This window comes from Musa acuminata, chromosome BXJ3-4 (genome assembly GCF_036884655.1).
Source record: "Musa acuminata AAA Group cultivar baxijiao chromosome BXJ3-4, Cavendish_Baxijiao_AAA, whole genome shotgun sequence".
NCBI lineage: Eukaryota > Viridiplantae > Streptophyta > Magnoliopsida > Zingiberales > Musaceae > Musa > Musa acuminata.
The window spans coordinates 47,074,517-47,098,573 of NC_088352.1; the positions used below are offsets into that span (position 1 = coordinate 47,074,517).

Consider the following 24,057-nt stretch of genomic DNA (forward strand, 5'->3'; position numbering starts at 1 on the left):
AAAATGTGACTTACAAGCAAGAAAGAAAATAAAATTATTGTGAATCAAAGGACTTATAGGAAAAAAATAATTATTATCGGTCAAAAGTCTCGGATAATTGAATAGCTTTAATTATCTATCACATTAATACAAAATGCAAGAAATATCAATGAAGTGGCGAAGGCATGTAACTACCGTTTTGTTCCCATTATAAACCGTTATATATGAATTCTGTTATAGAAACCGATTTATAGGACGCTACATTTGCCTCTCGAGAACTCTAACCCAAACCTAATTCGCTAGCTCGGATTTGATGTTGAGGCTGCGATGACATCGATCGCCAACTCCATTTACTTCCTTCCGTTCCAATCCATTTATTCGCAGGTTTATCTCCTTTTCTTTCTTATCGCTGTTCGCTACCTCGATTTTTCTTGCATTTGGTTGTAGTTTTTGCTACCGCTTCTGTCCGATTGCAGAACCACTTTCGTGATGATAAGGGATGGAATTCGGCCAATCTATGTTGGTTTCGGTTTGATTCTCCCCGACCGAAATGGAACTGCGGGAGGTCGAGGTGGGTTTTTACGATAAGGGCCTCAGCCCTTGATTCGGCGGGTAATGACAACGCAAGTGTGCCGGTCGATGGAAAAGGACTGGATTGGGAGAGGAGAATCAAATCATTTAGGGAGATGGTTAATGCATTGCCTCCTGCAACCCTTGTTGTGAGTTCTTGTTTTCCCTTTGCTTTTGGCTTCTTTCGTTTGCGTCAGGTGATGAATCCGCTAGTTTATGCCTTAATATATGACGTCCTTGGAAATTTATAGTCATTATGTTCCATAGTGGGACAACTAAAATCAGACTGGAACTTCATTTCTCAAGAAAAAATAACAGCTTTGTAACCTAAAATTTTTTCCTTTTTTCCGTGGAAATGTGGACGCTCCAAAAGATTTGTGAAAATGTGGAGTGATTTTCAGCTAGTCAAATTAAGAGGTGCTTGAAATTTCTGAGAAAAAGTCGTACGTTCTTTTCTAATTTTTTTCTTGAATCATCTAGACAGCTAATTAACCAAATAAATGTTTCTCCATAACTATTTAGTTATTGTTTCGCTTTACTGCCTTACCAAGAAGACCATATCTATATTTAGCTGAACTTTCAACTTTGTACATATGATTCCTCATTCTATTTTCTTCTGCACCAACTTTTTTGGCTAATGTTACGTTGTTTTGCTGTAGTTGTCTTATCGATGTGCCTAGATACTCATGTGTATCCTTACAGTATTTTTTGTACATAAATACTAATTTGTAAAAGTATCTTAAAGAAAAGCTTGACTTGTTATCACTTCTCATTATTTTGAATTTACTTATAACCTAAAAGGACACCTTTATTAATGTTATGTAAAATATTTTTAATGAGACATCTTTGCATGAATAACTTGCTGGCTTCAAAACTTCAAATGTATGTACAGATCCTGCAGTGTTTTTCATTGTGAAGAGGACCATAAATGACCTTGTATTTCATTATTTTTGCTGTGATGTCTCACATTATGTACTGATAGTTTCCTCATTTCAGTTCAAAGGAACTACCCCTTCAAAATCTGTGTTAATTTTATCTATTGCAATTGCAATTTTAGCAATTGCTGCAAGGAGGATCATGCTTAAAAAAAAGGATCATAGTTATCAAGGTTCTGTAGCTGATCTTGTGAGAAGAGGCCAGCTAAGATCGGATAGGAGAGGCATGTAAGTACTGTGTTTTAATATATTTCTTTTTATTGTAATATGTATTAATTGTCATGTTATGACATGTTCTGAAATTGTATTTGCTATATTACTGACTTTGTAGTTCAAGTCATATTTGGTCATAGTCATAGGTGGTTACAATTCTGTTTACAGATTACTCCCTGTAGTTATCTAGGATTAACATTCCGATCCGTATACTTTAAAAAGTAGCATTGGGATCCTTACATTTACGAAAGTGAAACATTCAACCTCAATTCTCCTCACGTCGTTAATTTTGATGTGAATGAAAAGGATAAAAAAATAATTTCATAGACAGTAGACCATCGGCGACATCAGGGGCATGCAAGGCCGGCGACGCCGGTGGTGCACGAGGTCAGTGCCCAGATCTCCTTTGTAACACCACCCTAGTGCGTTGGCCTCACGTCGTCTTCTCATACCACATCCCACGTCGCAACAAGCAAAAGCCCCAACTTGGCATGCCTCCCGTCGATCCGTCACCAGCCCCTTCAGTAAAATCCGCACCGCAGTGCGGAGCGCGGCCACCTCCTTCGTCTCCACCTTCCCCGTCGCCAACGCTAGGGTCTAGGTCGGCGGTAGCAAGCGTGAGGCGGGTGCCGGAGGTGGTGGAATTCTACCACTCCCTTATGCGACAGGACTCTAGGAGGGAGTCCTGTGGCGAGGTGCAGGAGGCACCTCCTGCTGTCGCATTCGTCTCCAACGCGCCCAACATGATCGACGAGATCGAGAACTGCTTCACGCACCTCCTCACCGTAAGTCTCATTCCCCTTTCCCCTCGTGCGCTATCGGCCTCACGTGCTACTTGCATTGCCGGCCTTGCGTGCCACTGACGTCGTTGGTGATCTACTGTGTGCAGGGTAGGAAAGTAGAAGTTTCTATAAAATTAATTTTTTACCTTTTCCATTCATGACGAAATTAACAACATCAGAAGAATCGGGGTTAAATGTTTCACTTTCGTAAGTTTAGGGATCTTAATGCTACTTTTTAAAATATGAGGATCAATATACTAATCCTAAGTAACTATGAGAGTAATCTATAATCAGTGATTTAAAAAGAGTTAGGTACCAAAAGACACTAAGGTCCAAAAACGCTCGAGACACTAGGCGCTTGCCCGAGCGAAACGAGGCCATCTAAAATATTAAAATATAAAAAAATTTAATATGTTGAAATATTAAAAATATTAAAATATAATTTTTTTTTAAATATTTTAAAATGTTCTCTACTGTTAACAGTAGAGTGTGAGAAAGAGACCGAATTGAGAAGCTGAGTCACGGTGAGAACTGAGTCGCGGATAGAAGGCTGCTATTTGAGAGCAACGATAGCGAGTGGTAGCGGAGAGTAGCAACAGTAGCAAGGGCGACAACGAAGAGCAGCGGCAACAGTAGCAGAGAGCAACGATAGTGGCAGTGACAACGGGCGGTAGCAGAGAGCAGCGGCAGTAGCAATGACAGTAGAGAGAGGCAGCGGAGAGCAGCAGCAGCAGTGGAGAGAGGCAACGGTAGTTGCAGCAAAGAGTAGCGCCAACGACAGCAGAGAGGAAATGTTGACGGCGGAATCGCGAGTAGGATTGGGGTTGGAGGGCAGTCGCGAGGGGGAGGCTACGAACCAACTAACGCAAATGCGATTGAACCAGACCTAAAATGCTAGTTTGATCGCCTGGTTTAAATCGGGCGCTCGCCCGACGCTTGGTCTCAAGCAAGCGCCCAGGCGGCGCCTCTTTGAAGCGCGTCGCCTGGATAATGAGGCGCTCGGGCCTTGCCTCATCTGGCCTGAGCGCTTAGGTGAGCGCCTGAGCGCCTTTTGAAATCACTAACTGTAATTACTTTGTTATTTACAACTATACGAAGTTTAGTGTGCAAAATGCATTGGGGCATCCTTCATTGTTCCTAATGACCTCTATGATTGAGGGCACATATGAGTTACGAAACTGTATTCAGATAATTGAATACTGAATCATAATTATTTAAAAGAATTAGAGAACAAAGGAAATTTAAGAAAGTGTTTTATGTTTTAATGAATCACATCAAACATATTGATTACTTCTTTAAAATAGTATTGATGAATCATAGTAGAGCTAAAAATGAGCAGTTGTTAGGAACAAATGTGCAAATATTCATATGCTAATTGAAGAAATGGGAGAGTGTTGCAATGGAAAAGGTTGATGGAGAAAAACAGGCAGAATTACTTGATAGGTATAGTCTGTCAATTGTCAAATTCTTTTCAAAATTTAGTTTATCCCTACTACCATCCGGCATCATCTCAATCAGTCTCAATTATCATTCTTTACCAAGTTTCAGGGCAATAATTAGGTCTGCTGAAGCAACATCAGCTGTAATTTTTCTTTTTGAAAATAAAGACTTGGATTACTCACTTCAAATCAGTGACAAAAAGGGTTGGACAGAGGACCACTGTCCCTTTCATCCCAAAATGAGTGACATTGCATATATCAGCTTTACTGGATGTACATTCCAGCAAAGTGCTTGTGGTGTCTTCATATGACTTATATGGTGTCCCCTGCCAATTGCATCCATATGTGCAGTCTAGGCATCTGATTTTTGGAACAATGAGGTGGTTTTATTGTGAAGAACTTAGTGTCTCTTATTAGATAAATCCTTTAACCTATATAAACAACAGTGACAAATGGACAGTTAGGATAGCTAAAAGTTGTCCTTGATTTCCAAGTCAAAATGTTCCTAAACTCTTAGAAGTAACTTTCTGGTTTAAGCATATATTTTTTGTGGTGATTAGGATAATTATTTTTCTAATTTCTGTTTTTAAATATCTCAAATAAGATAATGCTGCCCTGTGTTTCCTCAAAGTAACCTTGCACCAAGATTCAAGTTTAAGCATAACTTATGTGGTGATTAGAACTTTTAAAATTCATGTTTTTGAATATTAAAAAGAAGATGATGTTGTAGTGCTTTTCTCAGAAAACCCAGCTTCTCTTGACCAACTAACCATCTTTTGTATATGAATCAAATACTTATGTTTCTATTAAGTTTGTTTTGGAACCAAAAGTTATCAATTAAACATACTTATTTTAAAGCTTCCATCTAACAGCTCAAAGCCAATGAAGTATGATGATCCTTTCAATAATCCATTCGTGAAGATTGATAAAAGTAGTTCAACTGTTGAAATGTTTGGGAAGCTTTACCGCCTGGCTCCAGTAACCCTTACCACAGAGCAAAAATCGGTACATCAGAAGAGGAGATCACATGTGTATCAGTGGAAGAGACCAACAGTATTTCTAAAAGAAGGTGATTCTATACCACCTGATATTGACCCTGATACAGTCAGGTGGATTCCAGCCAATCACCCATTTGCGACAACCGTAAGCGATATTGATGAGGACTTGGCTCAAAATAATGTATATCAAAAAGATGGTGTTCCTTTTCGTGTTAAAGCTGAGCATGAAGCCATGCAGAAAAAGCTGCAGGCTTTACAAAATGTAAGTATTTGTTTTGGCATGTGACTATTCTTCATTAGGTTATAGTTTTTTGAAATGAATGACTTCGAATATACCAAAATTCCATCATAAAATATAGCTTTATCAAGCTATTGGTTGTTGGTAAATGAACAATAATGGTCAAATGTTAAATGTGTCAGAATGGGCCATATGATTTTTTTCTGGTCGTATATAATGCTTTGCAATAATTATGGGCCATCGGACCAAAACCTCCAGATTCTCATCTCCCATAGTTTGGTTTTTCTATATCATGAAGAATCATTTAGATTGTTGACTATCCATCTTCTAGTTCATCAGCTATTTGTTTTGGTTCCTACCATCTTTTCCTTATGATTGCACTTGCTGGAATGTCTTGGTTCTGTGAGACAATCATTCTGAAGCTTTTTATATGAATAAAACAGCATCCCAACTTTATCCTTTTCTTGGTGATTTATAATGAAAGTGCTTGACATTGTTCTAGTTCATTGTCATGTTTCATAGTTAGCATCTTTCTGATTTATTTGATCTGTTTAAAGGTCTAGTTTGGCTACACCATACTGTGCTAATCCTGCATTTCTGCATGCTACTTTAGCAGGAGCAAAGGTTTAATGAAGTGGCCATCAATCTTAATAACATCCGTGATTTCGAGCCACCATCACAGTCAGTGAAGCCACACGAACAGCTGGAGCAGGATTCTTCTATTTATCAGCAGAACAGCCTCATCAATGAAGGGGTTGATTCCTCAGCTGATAATCATCAGAGGAATTGAGCAAATAGTCAGTTATATGTTGTTTACCAGTTAGAACTTAGAACCTTTATGGCCAGAAGATTGAAGAATTACAGTGTTTTTACAGCAGAAGCCAAGGGTTTGAACTAAGCTTCTTGATTATGTATTAAACAGAAAAGTTGTAAATATAAGTTCAAAATTTTGTATCCAGTTTGTCCAGTGAATGCACAAAACCAAGTTTGTCTTGAAGAAGTAGCCATTCGGCCTCAACTTTGTACAAAATATTTGCCAACTAAGCTGCTGTGGTGGTTTTATTTTCTGGTAGAATTTTCCAGATTAGAGGTTTCAAATCCAAACTTGTACTGCATCTAAATGAATTGAAATATCCATCTCGATGTGTAGTTTGTACTCTATATTATGATTGTTAAGTTGGTGCTTTACACTGTCTTTTAGCAATGCTTACACGGGTGTCAGCCCATGTATTGAAAATTTTTCTGTCAGATCTGTCTCAGTGTAATTTTTAATCTAAATAGCTAAAGTTACTAAATAGTTATTTGTTATGCATAGTACTTTGGACAAATTTTTTGAAAAAGTTACTAAATAGTTATTTGTTATGCTGCTGTGGTGGTTTTATTTTTTTTGAATGATAAGATTACTCTTGATCTCTACTCCATCGATCGTCATGAGGCCTTGTCACCTTCGTGTGACTATCACTTCCATCTCGACAAAGGCGAGTAATAGGAGAGTGAGGATGAATGCGATAGACGAAGACTGACGGGGAAGGCCTAGGTACTATTGTCTTTTATAAAATAAGAAACCTAATAAATCAAAAAAGAAACCCTCTACAACAAAAAAATAAAAACTTAAGATTTTTTAAAAATATATCCTTTATTTATTGGATTATCTATCTACCTTATTTATCATGTCAAATAGTTGCCAATAAAATATTTTTTCAATAAAAATTATAGAATTAGTTACTATATTTGTTTATATCTGTTGAGGGAATAAGTCGTTGATGTCTTAGTCAACACCATGTGATCCAGACCTATATATGTAAGGTTGTCCGAAGTGTCTCCAAGGTGAAAACATCAAGCTTCCAAGGTGCCATTTGCACGAAGAAGGAGGTCAGAAGATGTTTCCCAATTAGATCCCTTTGACATCCAAGTTAATAACGCGAGGTATATAAGTGTAGATGCGAGTGGTAAAAAAATGTAACTCTCCTTTTTATTGTATTGAAGATAAGGCTTTATGCCTAGTTGTAAATGGACAAAATATTCCATAAAATATTTTTAGGGGTGGGGGGAAAACAGGTGGCTCGGGATTATTCTTGAGGGTGAGAGACTCGAGTCATTGAATAAACGTCGAGGTGGATGAGTTCATATGCAAAAAAAGAAAACTACTATCTCCCTTAAGTGAAAGTACTATGATTGTTGAACCCTTAGGTGAAAGAACTAGGTCAAAAGTGGAGCAACGACATGCGTCATGCCCATTAGCATTTGCAATGCCAATTAGAACATCTCAACGAGAGCGAATAGGTGGCTCAGGGTCATCCCTATGGGTGAGAGACCCAAGTTGTCGAATAAATACCAGTATCGTATCGATATTTACACTAAGGTGGATACGTCCATATACAGGAAGGGTGGCTGCTACCCCCCTTGAGTGAAAGTACTGTGTATCAAGGGTAAAACCTCTTTACTCGAGTGTTCATTGCGAGGGTCGACGAGCGGTCATTCCTATGTCATTGGGCCCTCCTTCTAGTGCCAAAAATATTGAGGGAAGAGGTTATTGACGTCTTGGTCAGTTCGACATGGATTGGAGCCGTATGCATAGGGTTCTCCCAGGTGGAACACTAAGCTCCCGAGGTGTCACCTACGTGAAGATCAAGGTCAAGAGATGTTTTCTAACAGGTCTCTCTAACACCCAAATCAGTAACCTAAGATATATGAGTGTAGGAACGAGTCATCAAAAAACGATAACGCCCCTTTACATCATCTTGGTCTCTTATCCATGTGAACAACAAAGAGGGGGTGGGAGGTGAGAAGCGATTATTGAGGGAGAGGGGTCGGGAGGTGAGTCGAGAGACAAGTGATAACCCATAATCACTTGCCTTAAAATCTTACTCACATCTTACTTACGTGAACAAATGAATGGAGAATGATCTCTATCTTCTCTTTTCACCCCCAATATCATTTGACAATCATATGTCAAATAAAAATTGATTGACAATATACTCCCAACCAATACCATAACTTTGCTTCTTGTCTTAGTGGTTACTCTTAAACTAATAATATTGTTCATGATAGAAGTTCCAATTATTCAAGATCAACTATTCCATACAAATATTCCAATTGAATAAGTATGATCTTCACTATCGATGACAAGACATTATTCATTGATTGAAAACAATGAGATCTACTATTGCTGACATGAGTTTCAGTTATTCGGGATCAACTACTACATACAAACATTCCAATACAAGTTGCCAATTCCCCTACTAAAAAACGTGCAATACCGGAGACACACATGAAAGAGAGGATCAAGGGAAACCATATCGCACCGCCACTATCAAAGAAACAAAGCCACCGTTGAAGACAATTAACAAGCCATTAACCAAGGATCAACAAACAATCAAACCCCTTAGGACATACGATGGGCTTGACATAACAGCTGATGTAGATAAACCCAGCACTGGCATCGTTAACCATCTTCAAGATGATACGTTTGATTGTGTGAGAATTTGGAAAACCTAACCATTTCGCAACATTATAACCCATTTTCATCATCACTGACATCTCCGAACATGGCAGCCATTTTCATAGCTAGGTTTGCAGCCATTTCTCTCCTTTGGAAATCAGGCATCAGCCTCAAGTTGTCTCGCATGTTACCGATCTCAAACATTAGCCTTTCTAGATCATCCAGACCATAATGTGCATCTTCATCCAAATCGTTGATGTTGACTACATCAGATCCGAGCTCTTCTTGCTCCTCAAAATTTGATTCTGGTTTCTGTTCTACAGATATTTCTCCCTCTTGCTTCCCTCTTATGTTCTCGATAATGTTGATTTCTGCACTAGGCTCATGTATTACAATTCCTCTTTCTAAGGCAGAAGTATTAGGAAAAACACTAGGGATGCCAGGAGCCGGAGTCGATGATGAGGTTTCAACTTCTGCTTCATGAATATTAGACATTTCATGTTTTGGGTCTTGATTGATCCCATCTGCTGTTTCATTATGCGTTCTCGTCACAACGGCATCACTATAGCCACTCCACTCTTCATCAGAACCATGAGACAAAGCCTCGTATTCGATCTCATACTCTGATTCATCATCTGTGGACTCTGCCATAGGCAAGGATACAAAATGAGAAACTAAGAGTTTAAATTAGATCATACAGAAAAATATGGCTGAAATGATCAGAAACAACGGTTGACAGATGAGAAGGTTACAAACAATAAATAATTAATAGACATTACAGTGGAATGGCATCCAGAGTTGGCCTAGGATATGACTACAAGGAATCTAACAGCAAATGTCAATACCAATCAAGATTTAGTTTGGTTTATGTTTGTTAAAAATATGAAAAATAGTACGGTCAGTTTCTTCACCTTCTTTCTCAACTAAGGATGGATTTATTATTTTGTTTCCAGATTTCAGGATCATTCCAGGCCACATATGAGCAGACAGAGCCCCATACAATCGATCTACACCTTGCATATCACCATCAACTGAAAGACCTGACAATGCACATATTGCAATATTCCATTACCAGATTATTATAAAATGTGACATGGACATAAAAGAAGCATAATGTAGAAGCCAATTATATAGGCATGTAATGGCATGAGAGATCACTTGGTAGTCTTGAAGCCAAAAAAGCAAAATCGTACAAGTATGATGCACAATACGAATTTGCATTTTTCTTGTTAAGTGTAGTCCCTATCCTTCAAGATAGAAAATATAACAGAACTAAGCTAAAAGTTCCAGGGGACAAAAAAATGCATTAACTTCAATTTCAAGTGTACTGAATGATTATATGCAACAGCCAAGTATTAACAAAATTTTTCAAGGCAACATATGAGATAAGCATGAAACCCATATTGCTAATGCGCACCCTAGAACATGAATCTAGCAAATATTTGAAATTTAAGGTACAAAGGGGGTAAACTTACATTTATCAAAGTCAGCATTTGAGGCACAAGCTTCAATATACTCTATATTATGTTCGATGCACCAGTCTAGACAAGACTTTCTAATTTCCAAAGATGGTTCTTCATTCTCCAGTAAGCTACAAGCTTCAGTCTCATCAATCCCATAATCTACATACTCAGGGTGGGGATCACTACTGGACTCTCCACATTTCTGCATGCATCTTCTATACTCTGTATGGGCATAGTGACCAGTCACAAGATCTGCCTTGTTTCCAATGCATAGTAATATTTCAAACTTTTTAATATCAGTTTTGGCAACCCAATCTTGGAGGGCAACAAAAGAGGACTCCTGCAGATAAACCAAAGAAGGCAGAGTAAATTAGCCAATAACAAACTCATGCATGCTTCATACTGATTTGTAAAAATTAATGGAAATCTGAGCACACACACAAGAGGACAAAACATAGTCTAATTTCAGATATCAAGCCTGTCAAAACATAAAAATAAAGACAAACTATCAAAATTAAAAAGCATAGATTGTGTTTCGAACATCACTCATGTCAAAAACCATCACTAAGGCATCCAGCTGCTTAGAAATAGGCAATGATCTAAATGAGAACTCTTCATCAAGATGAGCTGTCCATATAGAGAGATCAGCAGTGTAATATTTAGTGTCAATTGTCCACCTAGCAAAATAATCAAAGCATAAAATGTTAAAATGTATAAGAATAACATTTCAACATCAACAATTTCATGAGAAGACAGCAAAGTAGAATAGTTTATTATTAACATGCATATTACATACCCTTGACAAAAGACCCCTGTTGACAAGTCGGATGTGTCTGGAAACTCAATTGAAAGCAATCCTGCAGTTAATGAAGACAACATCCAATGAGACACAAGAACCAAGAGAAAATAATTGGAGTTAAGCTGCTTGACAAGGTAACAAACAATAAGAACATGTTTATTCAAGTTCACAAAGAAAAATATCCTTTTAAAGTTTGAACACAAGATGAATTTATGCACAGGATTTAAACTACCAACTAATTGAGACCTCCATCTCTCTCTTGGGCTACAATCGGATGTTAAGACACTATAATACATATGAAGCTACTTAAAAGGATCAGCCAGCTCATACAATATTATAATATTTGAAAATTCTTAAGAGCTAGACGCAACAACTATGCATAAGCTGTTACATGAAACACTTTTAAAATCGACATTCTTGAAGGCTACATACAACAAGTTTATAAACAGTGTTAGATTAGAAATCAACTTTCATAACTCTGATCATTATGCATTAATGTGTGGCCATCAAGTATATAACACAAATTCAGAGTTCAGAAAAACTATTAAGAACTTTCTCCGAACAATCTTGATAATGTAGACATTCTATGAATGATAATGAGATGCCTAAAGGCAGAGATCCATATAAGCTTGAAGACCATGAATGACCTGTTTTATTTTCAATAAAGAATTTAAATGGGTTCAAATCATCCAAATAAGATACAATGTAAAGAGTTTCTATGCAATTTTCTCTAATCATAAAAGAAGCAATAACAGCCCTACTAACTTTGTAATCATAGGAACATAGCAATAACTTCAACTTATGTTCTCTATTAGCTTAACAGATGCAACTGAAAGCACAATGCATAAATTTTCCAACTGAAAGTCTAATATACACCCAGGTGAAGTAAAACTATGTTGATAGAAAACATGCAGGCCAGTCTTCCATCTTCGAAAGGAATAAAAGAAAAAAACTACAAGCAAAAAAATTTAACACATTCTGTTGTTTCAGATAATGAAATGACCATGAACAGATTCCCTTTAAGATTAACAATGAATATGTTCCATTTGTTCATCTTTGAAAGTAAGCATAAGCATTATGACTGGAGATCAATGTTTACAATTCAAAACATATTGTAAATTTCATGATTTAAAAAGAGCCAACATGACGAATCAACCATAATACGAAGTAATATGAAGAGATCAGGAAGTGCACAAAGGCATTGAGACAAATTCTCTGATACTGTTCTCTAGTTGTACATAGTATGTGTTATTTTCAGCCATCACAATTTTGAGGTACCATAATAAAAGAAGAGATACAATCAAGTTTTCTGAAGGCACTGATAAGCTTAACCAATATACAGGATTAGGTGAAGAAAACAAAGTCCGTAGCAAGTATTTAGTAGGTACTTAACACAGGTTAGCATAGGAAATAAGATTAATTCGCAAGAGGTTATATGTGCTGCATGATCATCAAGGTATCAAAACTCATTTACAGTTTGGATTTATAACTTCAGAGGGGCTTGTCGTACAACCAGATAGGAAGATTCAATGCATACTGAATAGATTGAACTTACGCTACAAACAACAAATGACGGATCTGGATACAGCCGAAAGTTAAGAGAAAAAAGAAAGGCTGGAAGAGACCCACAACCAAATTTGACAACACAATGAATCCAGAAATAAAAAACATATTGAACTACCACATAACGAGGTGCCGATCATTCACAAATGTTCCTGAAAATTTCCCCCTTTCACGAGTATCGATAGACAACCTAAAAGAAGAGCAACTTCACCGGAATCTTAGTAGCAACCGAAGTAAACGGAGAGAAGAGATCATTTCATATGGTCGATTACATAGACTGGTAGACGGATCGAACGTGGACAACCTACAGCAACAAGAGAAGATCGAAAGATGGTTGCAAAGAAATAGTGGCAGGCAGGGAGAGACGGGTACGAACGCGAAAGGAGGGTTCTTTTCCCAACGTTTGGGGAACCGACGAGGAGAACCCCTGGCCGGGTCTCGAGGGACCCCGAGCCGCCGCCGTTGTCCGCCGCCGCCATAGATCCACAGCCAACACGTAGAACTCCAACCCTAAGCCTCGGTGGCGCCCAGCAACGAGCACGAGAGAGAACGGGGTGGGAGGGGGCTGAGATCGATCTTTTCTATTTTGACCCCAAAAGAAAAACCTACAAGAAAAATAAAAAGATCAAATTTTACGTGAATCTTAAAGCACTCAACGACATCCAAAGTGATACCGAGGAGAATATTTTCACGCGAGTCTTAAAGCAGTCGACGAAAATTTGCGCTAATCATAAAGCACTCGACGACTTGCACTGTCTCGTCGAAACGCATGAGACATGCCGACCGATACGATGCTACCAATGTATCCGGTATATGCTGATACGGAACTGTACAATAAAAGGACGTCCGTACTCCTCATCAACCGTAAAACCATCATAGATTCCAATTGCATGCTTACATTGTGTAAACCACTGGTGGATTGGAATGACAGAGTCTCGTGTCGCCAAAGCCACAATCTTTGATGATAAAGCTTCCATGGTGTCACCCGAAGGCATTCGCTTCTCCTCTCATCCTTCTTCTTCATGTTCTTCCTCACTCCCCCCTCCGATCGAGAGCCTATGGCTCCGCCGGTGCCCTCGGGGAGAAAGCCTATATGGCAATCACCCAAGAGCTCTCCGACGCTATGGCAGCTTGCGGCGCCACCGGCTCTGTATCCGGTGCCCGGAGGCTCCACGCCTGCCTCGTCTCTGCTGGCCTCGAGGCGTCCCGCTTCCTCCAGAACAATCTCCTGAACACCTACCTCGGCTGCGGCTCCCTCGACGATGCGCGCCAAGTGTTTGATGGCATTTCCTTCCCCAATGTCTTCTCCTACAACATGATAATAAACGGGCTTTCAAAGTTTGGATTTTTACGTGAAGCAGTGGAGCTGTTCGATGAAATACCTGTTAGGGACTCTACTTCCTGGAACACGCTCATGGCAGGTTATTTCCGCAATAGACAGCCCTTGGAGACGGTGAAGACATTTGCTTTGATGGTTCAGGATCCAAACTGCAAGCCAAATATGTTTACTTTTGCCTGTGCAATGAAGTCGTGTGGCGCACTTGGTTTTCATCGGTTGGGCCTTCAATTGCATGGTTTTGTTGAGAAGCTTGATTTTGGAAGGGATTCTCAGGTTGGTGCATCTCTTATTGATATGTACGTTAAGTGTGGAGCTGTCAACCTAGCCTCGCAAGTGTTTGATCTGTTAGAAAGCCCTGATCTTTGTTGTTGGAACAGTATGATCTTAGGTTATGGGAGTTCTTATGGCACTGAACGTGCTATTGAGGTATTCAATAAGATGCCTGATCGAGATGTTATATCTTGGAACACAATGATTTCGATACTGTCTCACAATGGCCGAGAACAAGAAGCACTTTCTATGGTAATAGAGATGAGTGCCCTAGGCTGTGAGCTAAATTCTACAACATACACTTGTGCGCTTAGTGTTTGCGCTAGTATTCTTGATTTGAGATGGGGCAGGCATCTTCATGCTCACATTATAAGGAGCCAAAAGAGCATCGATGTGTTTTTTGGGAGTGCACTGGTTGATATGTATGCTAAATGTGGCCACCTACAATCAGCACAGAGAACTTTCGATGCTTTATGTGACCGTAACACTGTGTCATGGACTGCACTTGTTGCAGGATATGCTCGTTCTGGACTTGTAGAGGAAGCTATGAAAATTTTCAATCAAATGAGATCAGTGCCGATGTCTTTGGATCAGTTCATCCTGGCAACTGTAATTAGTGCTTGTTGTACTAAAATGGATTTATGTCTTGGAACTCAGTTACATTCTATTTCATTTCGGGTTGGATCTTGTTCATCTGTTCCTGTGTCCAATGCTCTAGTCACAATGTATGCAAAGTGTGGAAATGTAGAGACTGCTGAGTGTGTCTTCCAGTCAATGCCTGTTAGAGATGTCATATCATGGACCAGCATGATCACTGCATACTCTCAGATGGGTAACATTAGCAAGGCTCGTGAATATTTTGATGCCATGGAAGACAGAAATGTGGTCACATGGAATGCAATGCTAGGTGCATACATACAGCATGGGAGCGAGGAAGAAGGCCTTAAAACATACATTATGCTACAACGGGAAGGTGCTGTAAAACCAGATTGGGTTACTTTTGCTATACTGTTTTGTGCTTGTGCTGAGGTAGCAGCAGTGAGATGTGGTAATCAGGTAATTGCCCATGCTTTCAAATTGGGGCTCAATTCTGACACCTCGGTGGCAAACGGTATCATCACGATGTACTCGAGATGTGGAAAGATTGTCGAAGCACGGGAAGTATTTGATTCTATCTTGGACAAGGATCTGGTCTCCTGGAATGCTATGATTACTGCTTATGCACAACATGGTCAAGGGAAGGAAACAATAGAAATTTTACAAAGGATGTTATGTAACGGAATAAAACCTGATTATATAAGCTATGTTGCAGTTTTATCAGGTTGTAGTCACTCGGGGCTCGTAGAGGAAGGGAGATTTTATTTTGACAGTATGACAAGATGCCACAATATAAATCCTGGTCTAGAGCATTTTGCTTGCATGGTGGATCTTCTTAGCCGATCTGGTTTGCTAGAAGAAGCCAAAAAAGTCATAGACAGCATGCCTATAAAACCAAGTGCTGAAATTTGGGGAGCTTTGCTTGGAGCTTGCAAGATATATGGAAACAAAGAACTTGCAGAATGTGCTGTGAAACATCTATTTGAGTTGGACACGAAGGACTCTGGTAGTTATGTTCTTCTGGCTAAGATATATGCAGATGCAGGGAATTCAGATGATTCGGCTAGAGTGAGAAAACTCATGAGAGAAAGGGGAATAAGAAAGAATCCTGGATGTAGTTGGATTGAGGTTAAGAACACAGTACATGTTTTCACTGCTGATGATTCAAGCCATCCACAAATTGACATTATTCTGAGGAAACTGGATGAGCTCATGAAGATGATAGAAGCTGTAGGATACGACCAGAGCACAACTTTCCTATCTCGAGGCCATCACAGTGAGAAGCTGGCAGTGGCTTATGGTCTTGTTAGCTTGCCTGAATGGATGCCTATCCACATCATGAAGAACCTCCGAATATGCTGTGACTGTCACACAGTCATAAAACTCATATCTTTGGTTACTACAAGAGAGCTAATAGTGCGGGACGCCAACCGCTTTCACCATTTTAGAGAAGGATCTTGCTCTTGTCAGGATTACTGGTGATTGACCTGAAAGCATGATGAGGCTTGTTTGTTTCTCCTTCTCTTGTTAATTTTTCTGTATCGTCTAATTTAAGAATCACTGATTCATTAAGTATATGTATTTTTTCTGGACTGAGATTCATCAAATAAAAAATTAATCAGTGATCAAGCTGCACCGTTATATTTATTTGTTTGTCCCACACTTTTACTAGTAGAAACATTACTTCTTGAATTGCTTTTGTTAGTATTCTGAAATGGCTGGAACTTATAGTGCCACATACTTTTGAAGCTTATCTGTGGGCTGAGCCTCTTATTCCTTTTCATGTGCATGTATTTGTAGGACAGAGACTGTTGTTTATAGAAAAGGAAACATTACTTCGATTGAGACTAGGATTTGAGATATATTTTCTTTTCTTCCAAGACAAGTGCTATGTCTCAATAGAAGACTGTGCACAAGCTATCCCGACCGTCTATAACCCACTTGATCATTCTGTCAAGTTACTCAATAGAATTTATCATCGATTATACTTGGCATGCACATCACATAGCGGAATGATCTGCTAATGTTAACACGAGTTGGATTAGGATACGGAGTAGGAAATAACGGCTGTTACAGATTTCATCACTAGTTACATTACGCAATAGTGAGTTTGATGTCCTATTATGTGAGTACTGTAAGATCCATGAGCAAATTATGTACACACGTAGTTATATACACATCACAAAATTAAATTTTACATCAACTTCAAGGGTGACAATTTTGATGCAATTTTATACATGTAAATTCGTTTCAGCATATCGCGGTGCACCTTCAAGAACAGAGAGGAGAAAGTGGAACAGGAATTGCTTCATCGCAAGACAAGTTTCATTTTGCAATTTGATCCGCACAAAGGGGATATCCAGGAGATTGATCATATTTCTGCCTCATTTACTTCATATTTCTGAGACAATAACAAAGAGATTGATTGATCAAAGTTGCAGACAAGATCAACTAGGGCCAAGGATCGCAACATCCTTCACCATAGTTGCACGCCTTTTCTTGGAGAGTGGACGATCTTCTTGCCAGTCTTCAGACTTGCTGGCCTCCTCACATCGGTCGAGCCATTCGCTATACAAGTCGACGGCGGTCGATAGTGGTGGCGTAGGTCTCTTTGCAGACCCAGCATTTTTTGCTTTCTTACTCGAGAGGAGCACTTCGCAGTTACGTATACTGTAACTATGTGCATCCACATCATAGAAACAACCTTTACAGCAACATCAGATAGAATTCCTCAGAGACTTTGATCACCGAAAACATTCGCCACAATGACGGGATGGCATTTTATTCATGTATATTATCATTTGTTATTGCATATGCTGGTTTCGTTTTGTAACCTGATCCCAAAATTGTGGGACCTAGAAAACGAGAAAGAACCACATGGAACTTAGACAAAAACAACGTGATGTATCAACAATATGCTTCTTGGGGGTGTCTACTTCGAATGCTATAATCCTCCACCAGAATTGCACGCCTTTTCTTGGAGTGGCGGTGATCATCGTCACGGAGTTCTTCAGACTTGTCGACCTTCTCACATTCGTCGACCCACTCGCTGTATATGTCGATGGGCTCCGTCAGGTGATGGATAGTGGTGGCGTAGCTCTCTTTGCAGACCCAGCACTGCGCCTCCCCAATCTTGAGCTTCGTATCCAAGGTGCAACTTACGCTCTTGTCGTGGTTGCAGAAGGGGCAGGTGAAGGCCTCCTCCAGCTTGGACTCCACCTTCTTGGTCTTAATCAGCTTCGACGTTCTCGACCTTCTCTTCGCCATCTCGTTCGCTGTGATCCGAAGCAGTGTGATCTATCAAATACTCGACGGTGCAATGAAGGAAAAAACTAGAGAAAGAGAGAGAAAGGCAGCGAGAAACTAATCAAGAAGGAAAAGAGGAGAAGACGCTTACCAGAATTCTTCAACAGCGCACTCTAATCTGCTACGAGAATGAAGCAAGCGAGAGAGGAAAGAATGGCAGAATCTAAGGTCGGGAATGGGGTTCTATTTATAGTCTCAGACGGCGTTTGAAATAGGAAACACCACTTCCACTGGGGTTCGGACTTCCATTTCATTCTGGTTTCCTGCTCAAACTAGGATTTCCAAGAAATGCCTACATCACCTCTTTTGGTAAAATCTTGATGGGAATTATAACCACATCAAGTTTCCTAATTAGTCTCAGAAAGCAGTGGGTGCTGGAAGAGTTCCAAGGTACTGTGAAGGCTAGCAAGCACCAATCCGACGGTACCGATGCACCCGCCGATATTGTGCACGAATCTTGATCGATGCGTTTGGAAATCTATTTGAAATGCATGCAATGGACAGCACTGTGCGATTTTCAATAGGAGACGGGAAGACTTCTTGTAATTTTTACTAGTCAAATCAATAAATAAGATGATAATTCCACATCCTAATGTTCTATAATTCAGCAACACGATAGTTTACTCCAGTGTAATTATCATCATAACGGAGAGGAATGGATTCATGATGACCGTAATCAACATTCTTAAACAATATGTCGTCTCCCTAATCTGTTGGCCCTTCTGAGAGCATAATTTGTGGGGCCCGTCTTCATGTCATACTTTCTCAAACGAGAGATCGGCCAGATTCGGGCGGTCCAGAAAAGAGTAAAGCTTCGGCACGGTCCGGTTCAGAGTGCTCTGCCGTCAAAACACCGCCAGGGGCCCATCAGAACCAAAGAAGTCAAAGGAGTTTGTTATATATGGAACACCCAAATTTCCCCTACAACCTATCCTTCCTGTGATTCGCGAATGCAAATCGTCTACGAGCAGCTGTGAGGTAGGTACAGTTTCCGGGTAAATCTAGAACAGGTCGGAATAGATTTTTGGTGTATATAGTGCCTTCTTTTCCACATAAAGTTGCTCGCTTTTTTCTCTCCTGTCGTCTTCCCATTCTTCTGTTCTCAGCCATGGGTTCCTTCTCCGCCCCTGCGACCGTCCTCTTCGTTGCCGTCGTCGCCCTCCTTTCCTCCTCCACCGCCGCCAGGCCCGGCGCCCCTTTCCACCCCCGCAACATCCTCTTTATTACCTATTCCATCTCTACCACCGGATCCTCCTCCATTGCGGCCGACGTCTCCGCCGCGCCGCATCGCTTCTGCCGTTTCGTCTCCATATACCGCACCATCACCCCCTTCTCCTCCTCCTCCTCCGCCTACGCCTTGAACAACGGCCGCCCGTTTCTGATCCGACGGCCGCACCTGGTCCGCCGCGCGGTCGCCGAGCCCGCCGGCCTCGGGTTCGGCTCCCTCCAGGAGCGCGCCAAGGACATCATCGTGGTCGTGGCTGGCCTTCTCTTCGGCGTCGGCTGCGGCGCCCTCACCGCCGCAACCATGTACCTTGTCTGGTCCCTCGTCTCCAACCACTACGATGCGTGCGCATCCGACGGGGAGGAGGAAGAGGATTACATGGCTGATAGCCCCAAGAAGGTGGGGTACGTCCAGATCCCGGCCGCCGATCATGCCCCGGCCAAAGAAGGGTATGAGGCGAATTAGGGCTTGGTGCATTACGAATCATGGTGTTGGATAATTGTTTAGTATACTGCACCAATTGATTCCCATAGTATTATGTTCGCGTATGACTTGCATTGTGTCTTATGGCTATGGTATCTTCCTTGGATTTCACATAAAAAAAGTCGAGTTCTTGCTAAAATAAGACCATTTTCTGCCGAATCTTGTTACATTTCATGCTGTGGATCTCGTTTATCCCTTTCAATTGTAGAAGCTCTAGGAGATGCAGATCTGCTTGTTATAAATATGACACCTTTATCTCTGTGTGCTTTTAGTACAAAGCAGTTTGATTCACGAGTACTGTTTTTTGGCTCATGCTTTAGGAGATGGTTGTGACCTTCTTTGTTTTGAGATACTTCATCTTTCATTTTCCTAGCACTCTACTTTTGTAGTTGGACTGCAAAGTAAATGAATTTTATGGCAAATATCAAGAGTTAGGATGAACAGGCTGTTAACTGGTTTTGAGTATATTAAAGTGGAATAGCTATCAGGATTTTGAGTATTACCTATTCTGTGTGTGATGGTCAGTCACTGCCACATTAGTGTATCTACCATGCATGACACAGAAATACCATAGAGGAAACAATTATAATCATCTTATGTCCATTTAATCATATAAAGCTAAGTGGATAGAGATTGGTCGGCATCATTAGTCACTTGCAGAATTTACTTCAGGTGTGGCCTGGTGATCAGATCATTCGAGGTTTTTGTTTTGATTGGCAATCAGAGCCGATCCATGCACACATCAAGGATGGGGTTATGAACAATTTGTGTTAACAAGCAAAATCTTGGCCTGGGAAGCATTGCCCGTTCTTGAAGGGATCAGTGTGGAATTCATTATTGCAGATTTATCATTTGATGGCCAACATAGTTGGTAATTCACATTTCACCATGATTCTTATCACAGTGGACTCGTTCAGATTTTGATGACCTTACGTCTCCAAACGCAGATTCCATATCTTACACTAAAATGATTACTGAATTACATTTCTTACATTAGACAATTTTGCTACATGCCCTTTACCTAAACCATATGGATAGCACTTGAAATGCGATTTGTAGTGGATATTCAAATATTGTTTGTTAATATTACTCCAAAAAATAAGGTTAATCAAGACTAACAGTAGTCAATATTAGTCTGTTTCGAGTATAAATAAATAAATACCATAATGTTTTTAATTAATTTATATATAATACTAATTAATTTAACGAAAATGATATATTTGCAATCCTCTCGGTAGCGGTGGGTGATTGGCAATTTCGTGAATACGACCAAGTAGGGGGCTCCAAACCAAAACGCCCGTAGTCAAGAATGCGACATCTGACGGCTTGAGTTGAAAACACTAGACGCCGCAGGCTACGTTTCCCTTTTTTATTGGCTATACATCAGAGAACGGGGAACCTGTTGTCCACCGCCACCACCGTCCATCTTCCCCTACCCGAAGTGTCGACGGCTCTGATGGCCATAGAAGCCTGGGCTCTAATTTGAACGAATCAGCAAAACCAAACATGGTTGGATCTACTCCTCTCTCTCTCTGTGGACATCGGGCGGACCTAAATGGCCCCTTCCCTCTGCTCTGCTCTGCTTCTGCTCCTGCTGATTACTCATGTCGCTTCTCGGGTAGTATAGCAGAGCTTCTCCGGCGAACTGGACTCTCTCTTCCTTCAAAGCGGTACAGTTTCCCGTCTCATGTCATGTTCTCATCCTCTGTTCTCCATTTTCTTGTCTTTTTTCTTGTTATATTTCTCAAGAGCACGCAGAAGAAAAGAAAGAAACACCTACCCTAAGTTTTCTTTTCTTAGAATGACAGCAGTAGATTACGAACATTGCAATAGAACGTGAGATGTTACTGATGTAGTGGTTCCTTAGATGTTCTTAACTGATCCTGTTTGCCAAACTGGAGTTCATTTTCTGTGAACTTGACATTCTTTGTTGCTTTCCCACTCCTATTTTTTCACCCAGGCAGATAACTTTAGCTTTGCAAAAGAAAGCAAAAATAAAAATAAAACCTTCTCTTTTCTTAGTATATCTGTACGGATTATAAAGATTTTGATCAAACATAAAAAATAATTTCATTAGTTTAACGTGTACAATGTGAAATATTACTGATATAGCATAGAATAAAGGTTACATGTAAAACCAGAGTTGGAATTACAACACTCTGAAGCTCTTCTCTCCGTGTTTCACATCCCCAATCTTTTTCGCTCTTAAGGCAGGCTGGCAATCCCAACTTTTCCGGTGATTATGATTTATTTCTTTTTATCTAGATTACGTTCCAACTTATTTAACGTAACTTATCAGATTTAAAATGTATATCTTATCTCCAAGCTGTTTCAATCGGATTTAGCCTTTTAACCCTATCACAATGCCTCCACGCAGCCATGGTTCTCCTGCTTCCTGATCTCCGGTGATGTAACCCTCCGGGTTCGCACCAAGTTATCTTTTCGTTTACGAGTTTACTTGTCTGTCACTTTTTGGCTCGTCTCACGTCATGCTCAATCGATTCAGGAGAAGGCCTGCAGCGTTTTCTTCTTTTGTGTTACCGCATTGAAACGCGGCGACCCTGGCGACGTTTCCCATTGCGATGACGACGGCGACGACGACGACGACGACGACGGGACACTCCTTGTGTCGGTCCTCCACATGCCCGCCTTGGCTTCAAGCGACTCTTGCAGGTGACGAGCACTGTTCCCCTTAGCTTTTCTGCTGCTGCTTCTCATCTCGCGAATGGAAGAAGTCGGATGGGAAAAGAACAAAATTAATGTACTTGAGTGTTTGCCGAAGTAAATGAAGGATGCTATGTCACTGTGTCGGTAGTGTTGCTTCCAGGCAGAGTAAAGTGGTTGGATTCTCTATATTTGCTTTGGATGGTTGCTATCATCCCTTTCTGGTTGAGTTTGAAACGTACGATAAGTTTTTAATGGGATCTTGCAGTCAAATGGGGAGTGGAATGGAGAGTAGAAGCAGAATAGCCTGCTACGTTACGTAGGTCTATTAATATCTGCTGTCCTCTTGTCAATACTGTTCGCTCATTACGATGCAGATTTACAATTTCTGCCTACTCTGCAGCAAAACATAAATTGAATGTGTTTTTTTTCTGGAGAAAAAGGTTGGGATTAATTTCAAGTTCAAATTAGATCTCTGATTTCTTTGGTTATGAGATAGAAATTGCAAGTAATTGGGTTAATGGGGTGCAGATATAGAGCATAAGGTGCAAGCAGTCGCGGTGGCTGTACCGGAGAACTCGAAGGCGGACACGTTCGCGGAACGGGCGGAGAACTACTACCAGAGGCAGCCCCAACTCATCGCCCTCCTCCACGACCTCCATAACCGGTACCTCTACCTAGCCGACCGCTACTTCCAGTCCCTGCTCCACCGACATCAACGTCGCACATCCTCCGTTCCCTCCGACCTCGACGCCGATGACGATCATGATCTGCGGGACTCCGCTTACTCTGACGCCGAGAGCTCCCTCTCCTTCCAACCATTGGCTGCCCAGCCACAACCGCTGCGCCGAGGTACTCCCCCCGCTGTCGCCGCCGCCGACGCCCTGGACATGATCGTGGCGCAAATGGTGCTGGCGTCGGTGGAGCGGGATCTGCTGGAGGCGGAGAGCGCGGAGGCAGAGCGGCGGCTGGCCGAGTCGGCGCGCAAGATCGAGCTGCAGGGGAGCTTGGTGGAGGTGCTCGAGGCGGAGCGGATGGTGCTGCTGGGGGAGAATTCGCGTCTGGGCTTCCGGGCGGTAACCGCGGAGGAGGAGATGCGTGCGGTGGCGGCGGAGCTCGGTTACTTGCGGCGGCGGGGTGCGGACCTGGCGCGGACGGTGGTGAAGCTGCGGGAGGACCACCGTGTGTGTCTCATGGGGCGGACGATCGAGGGTCTCCAAGCGCAGATATACGGGCTGGAGCAACGGAACCGGGAGTGCTTCGAGGCCATGGCGCGACGGGAGAAGGAGAAGGGGGAGGCGCGGGCGGAGGTGAACCGCCTGCGCGATGAGAACCGCCAGCTGAGGGAGGAGGCGGAGGCGGCCCGGGGTGGTCGGCCGCGGGCTCGCAGCTTGTGGGAGCGGGTAAGTATGTTGGAATGGGCCTCTTCCCCATGCGTTCCGCACGTGAGGCAAGCAAAGGGACCCAAAGGCTGCCTCGGCTAATAATATTGAGCCCTTTTCATGCTTTGTTTCTTTTTGCCTTACGTTATGGCGTAGACTGTATAGAGTCGTAAGGTGATGGCAGTTCTGCTTTGGAATTGTGCACTTTGGCTAAACTTAATTTGATTCATCACGGTGGAATTTGTGATTGTCTGAGAGTCTGATCAAATCACGACTGATGGACACAAAGTATGGCTGATCAACGCGTGCTTTAATTGATATGCCAATCAAAAAACTAATGCATAGAACATCGATCTCTTCAGCGTCTGAT

General features: G+C 41.3%; 5 protein-coding genes across 8 annotated transcripts; 4 read left to right on the top strand and 1 right to left on the bottom strand.

The window, feature by feature from the left end:
* Positions 1–210: 210 nt before the first annotated feature.
* LOC135635664 (protein MULTIPLE CHLOROPLAST DIVISION SITE 1-like) lies at positions 211–6,317 on the top strand. Of its 2 annotated transcripts, none has more exons than XM_065146904.1 (5): positions 211–363; positions 456–698; positions 1,546–1,712; positions 4,791–5,178; positions 5,768–6,317. In XM_065146904.1, exons 1-5 carry the CDS (start codon positions 307–309, stop codon positions 5,942–5,944), a joined length of 1,032 nt encoding a protein of 343 aa, XP_065002976.1. In that variant the 5' UTR covers positions 211–306; the 3' UTR covers positions 5,945–6,317. The 2 variants fall into 2 exon arrangements, with proteins under 2 accessions (XP_065002976.1, XP_065002977.1); XM_065146905.1 differs by having other exon boundaries at positions 5,771–6,317.
* A 1,949-nt stretch (positions 6,318–8,266) lies between these two features.
* On the bottom strand, positions 8,267–13,004 carry LOC135634584 (uncharacterized). 2 transcript variants are annotated; one of them, XM_065144972.1, is made up of 7 exons: positions 12,798–12,934; positions 12,540–12,725; positions 10,856–10,916; positions 10,601–10,736; positions 10,072–10,399; positions 9,508–9,636; positions 8,267–9,240 (listed from the first exon to the last, which is right to left on the bottom strand). In XM_065144972.1, the coding sequence occupies exons 2-7, from the start codon at positions 12,559–12,561 to the stop codon at positions 8,666–8,668; spliced, it is 1,251 nt and encodes a 416-aa protein (XP_065001044.1). In that variant the 5' UTR covers positions 12,562–12,725; positions 12,798–12,934; the 3' UTR covers positions 8,267–8,665. The 2 variants fall into 2 exon arrangements, with proteins under 2 accessions (XP_065001044.1, XP_065001043.1); XM_065144971.1 differs by lacking the exon at positions 12,540–12,725 and having other exon boundaries at positions 12,798–13,004.
* A 200-nt stretch (positions 13,005–13,204) lies between these two features.
* LOC135636017 (pentatricopeptide repeat-containing protein At3g24000, mitochondrial-like) lies at positions 13,205–17,460 on the top strand. Its single transcript, XM_065147532.1, has one exon. The coding sequence runs from the start codon at positions 13,383–13,385 to the stop codon at positions 16,107–16,109; it is 2,727 nt and encodes a 908-aa protein (XP_065003604.1). The 5' UTR covers positions 13,205–13,382; the 3' UTR covers positions 16,110–17,460.
* A 1,531-nt stretch (positions 17,461–18,991) lies between these two features.
* Positions 18,992–19,932, top strand: LOC103982393 (uncharacterized). Its single transcript, XM_009399312.3, has one exon. The coding sequence runs from the start codon at positions 19,042–19,044 to the stop codon at positions 19,621–19,623; it is 582 nt and encodes a 193-aa protein (XP_009397587.2). The 5' UTR covers positions 18,992–19,041; the 3' UTR covers positions 19,624–19,932.
* Positions 19,933–21,183: 1,251 nt separating this feature from the next.
* Positions 21,184–23,900, top strand: LOC135581264 (kinase-interacting family protein-like). 2 transcript variants are annotated; one of them, XM_065146364.1, is made up of 3 exons: positions 21,184–21,311; positions 22,148–22,314; positions 22,837–23,900. In XM_065146364.1, the coding sequence occupies exons 2-3, from the start codon at positions 22,224–22,226 to the stop codon at positions 23,787–23,789; spliced, it is 1,044 nt and encodes a 347-aa protein (XP_065002436.1). In that variant the 5' UTR covers positions 21,184–21,311; positions 22,148–22,223; the 3' UTR covers positions 23,790–23,900. The 2 variants fall into 2 exon arrangements, with proteins under 2 accessions (XP_065002436.1, XP_018680011.2); XM_018824466.2 differs by lacking the exon at positions 21,184–21,311 and having other exon boundaries at positions 22,173–22,748.
* The last annotated feature ends 157 nt before the right edge of the window (positions 23,901–24,057 follow it).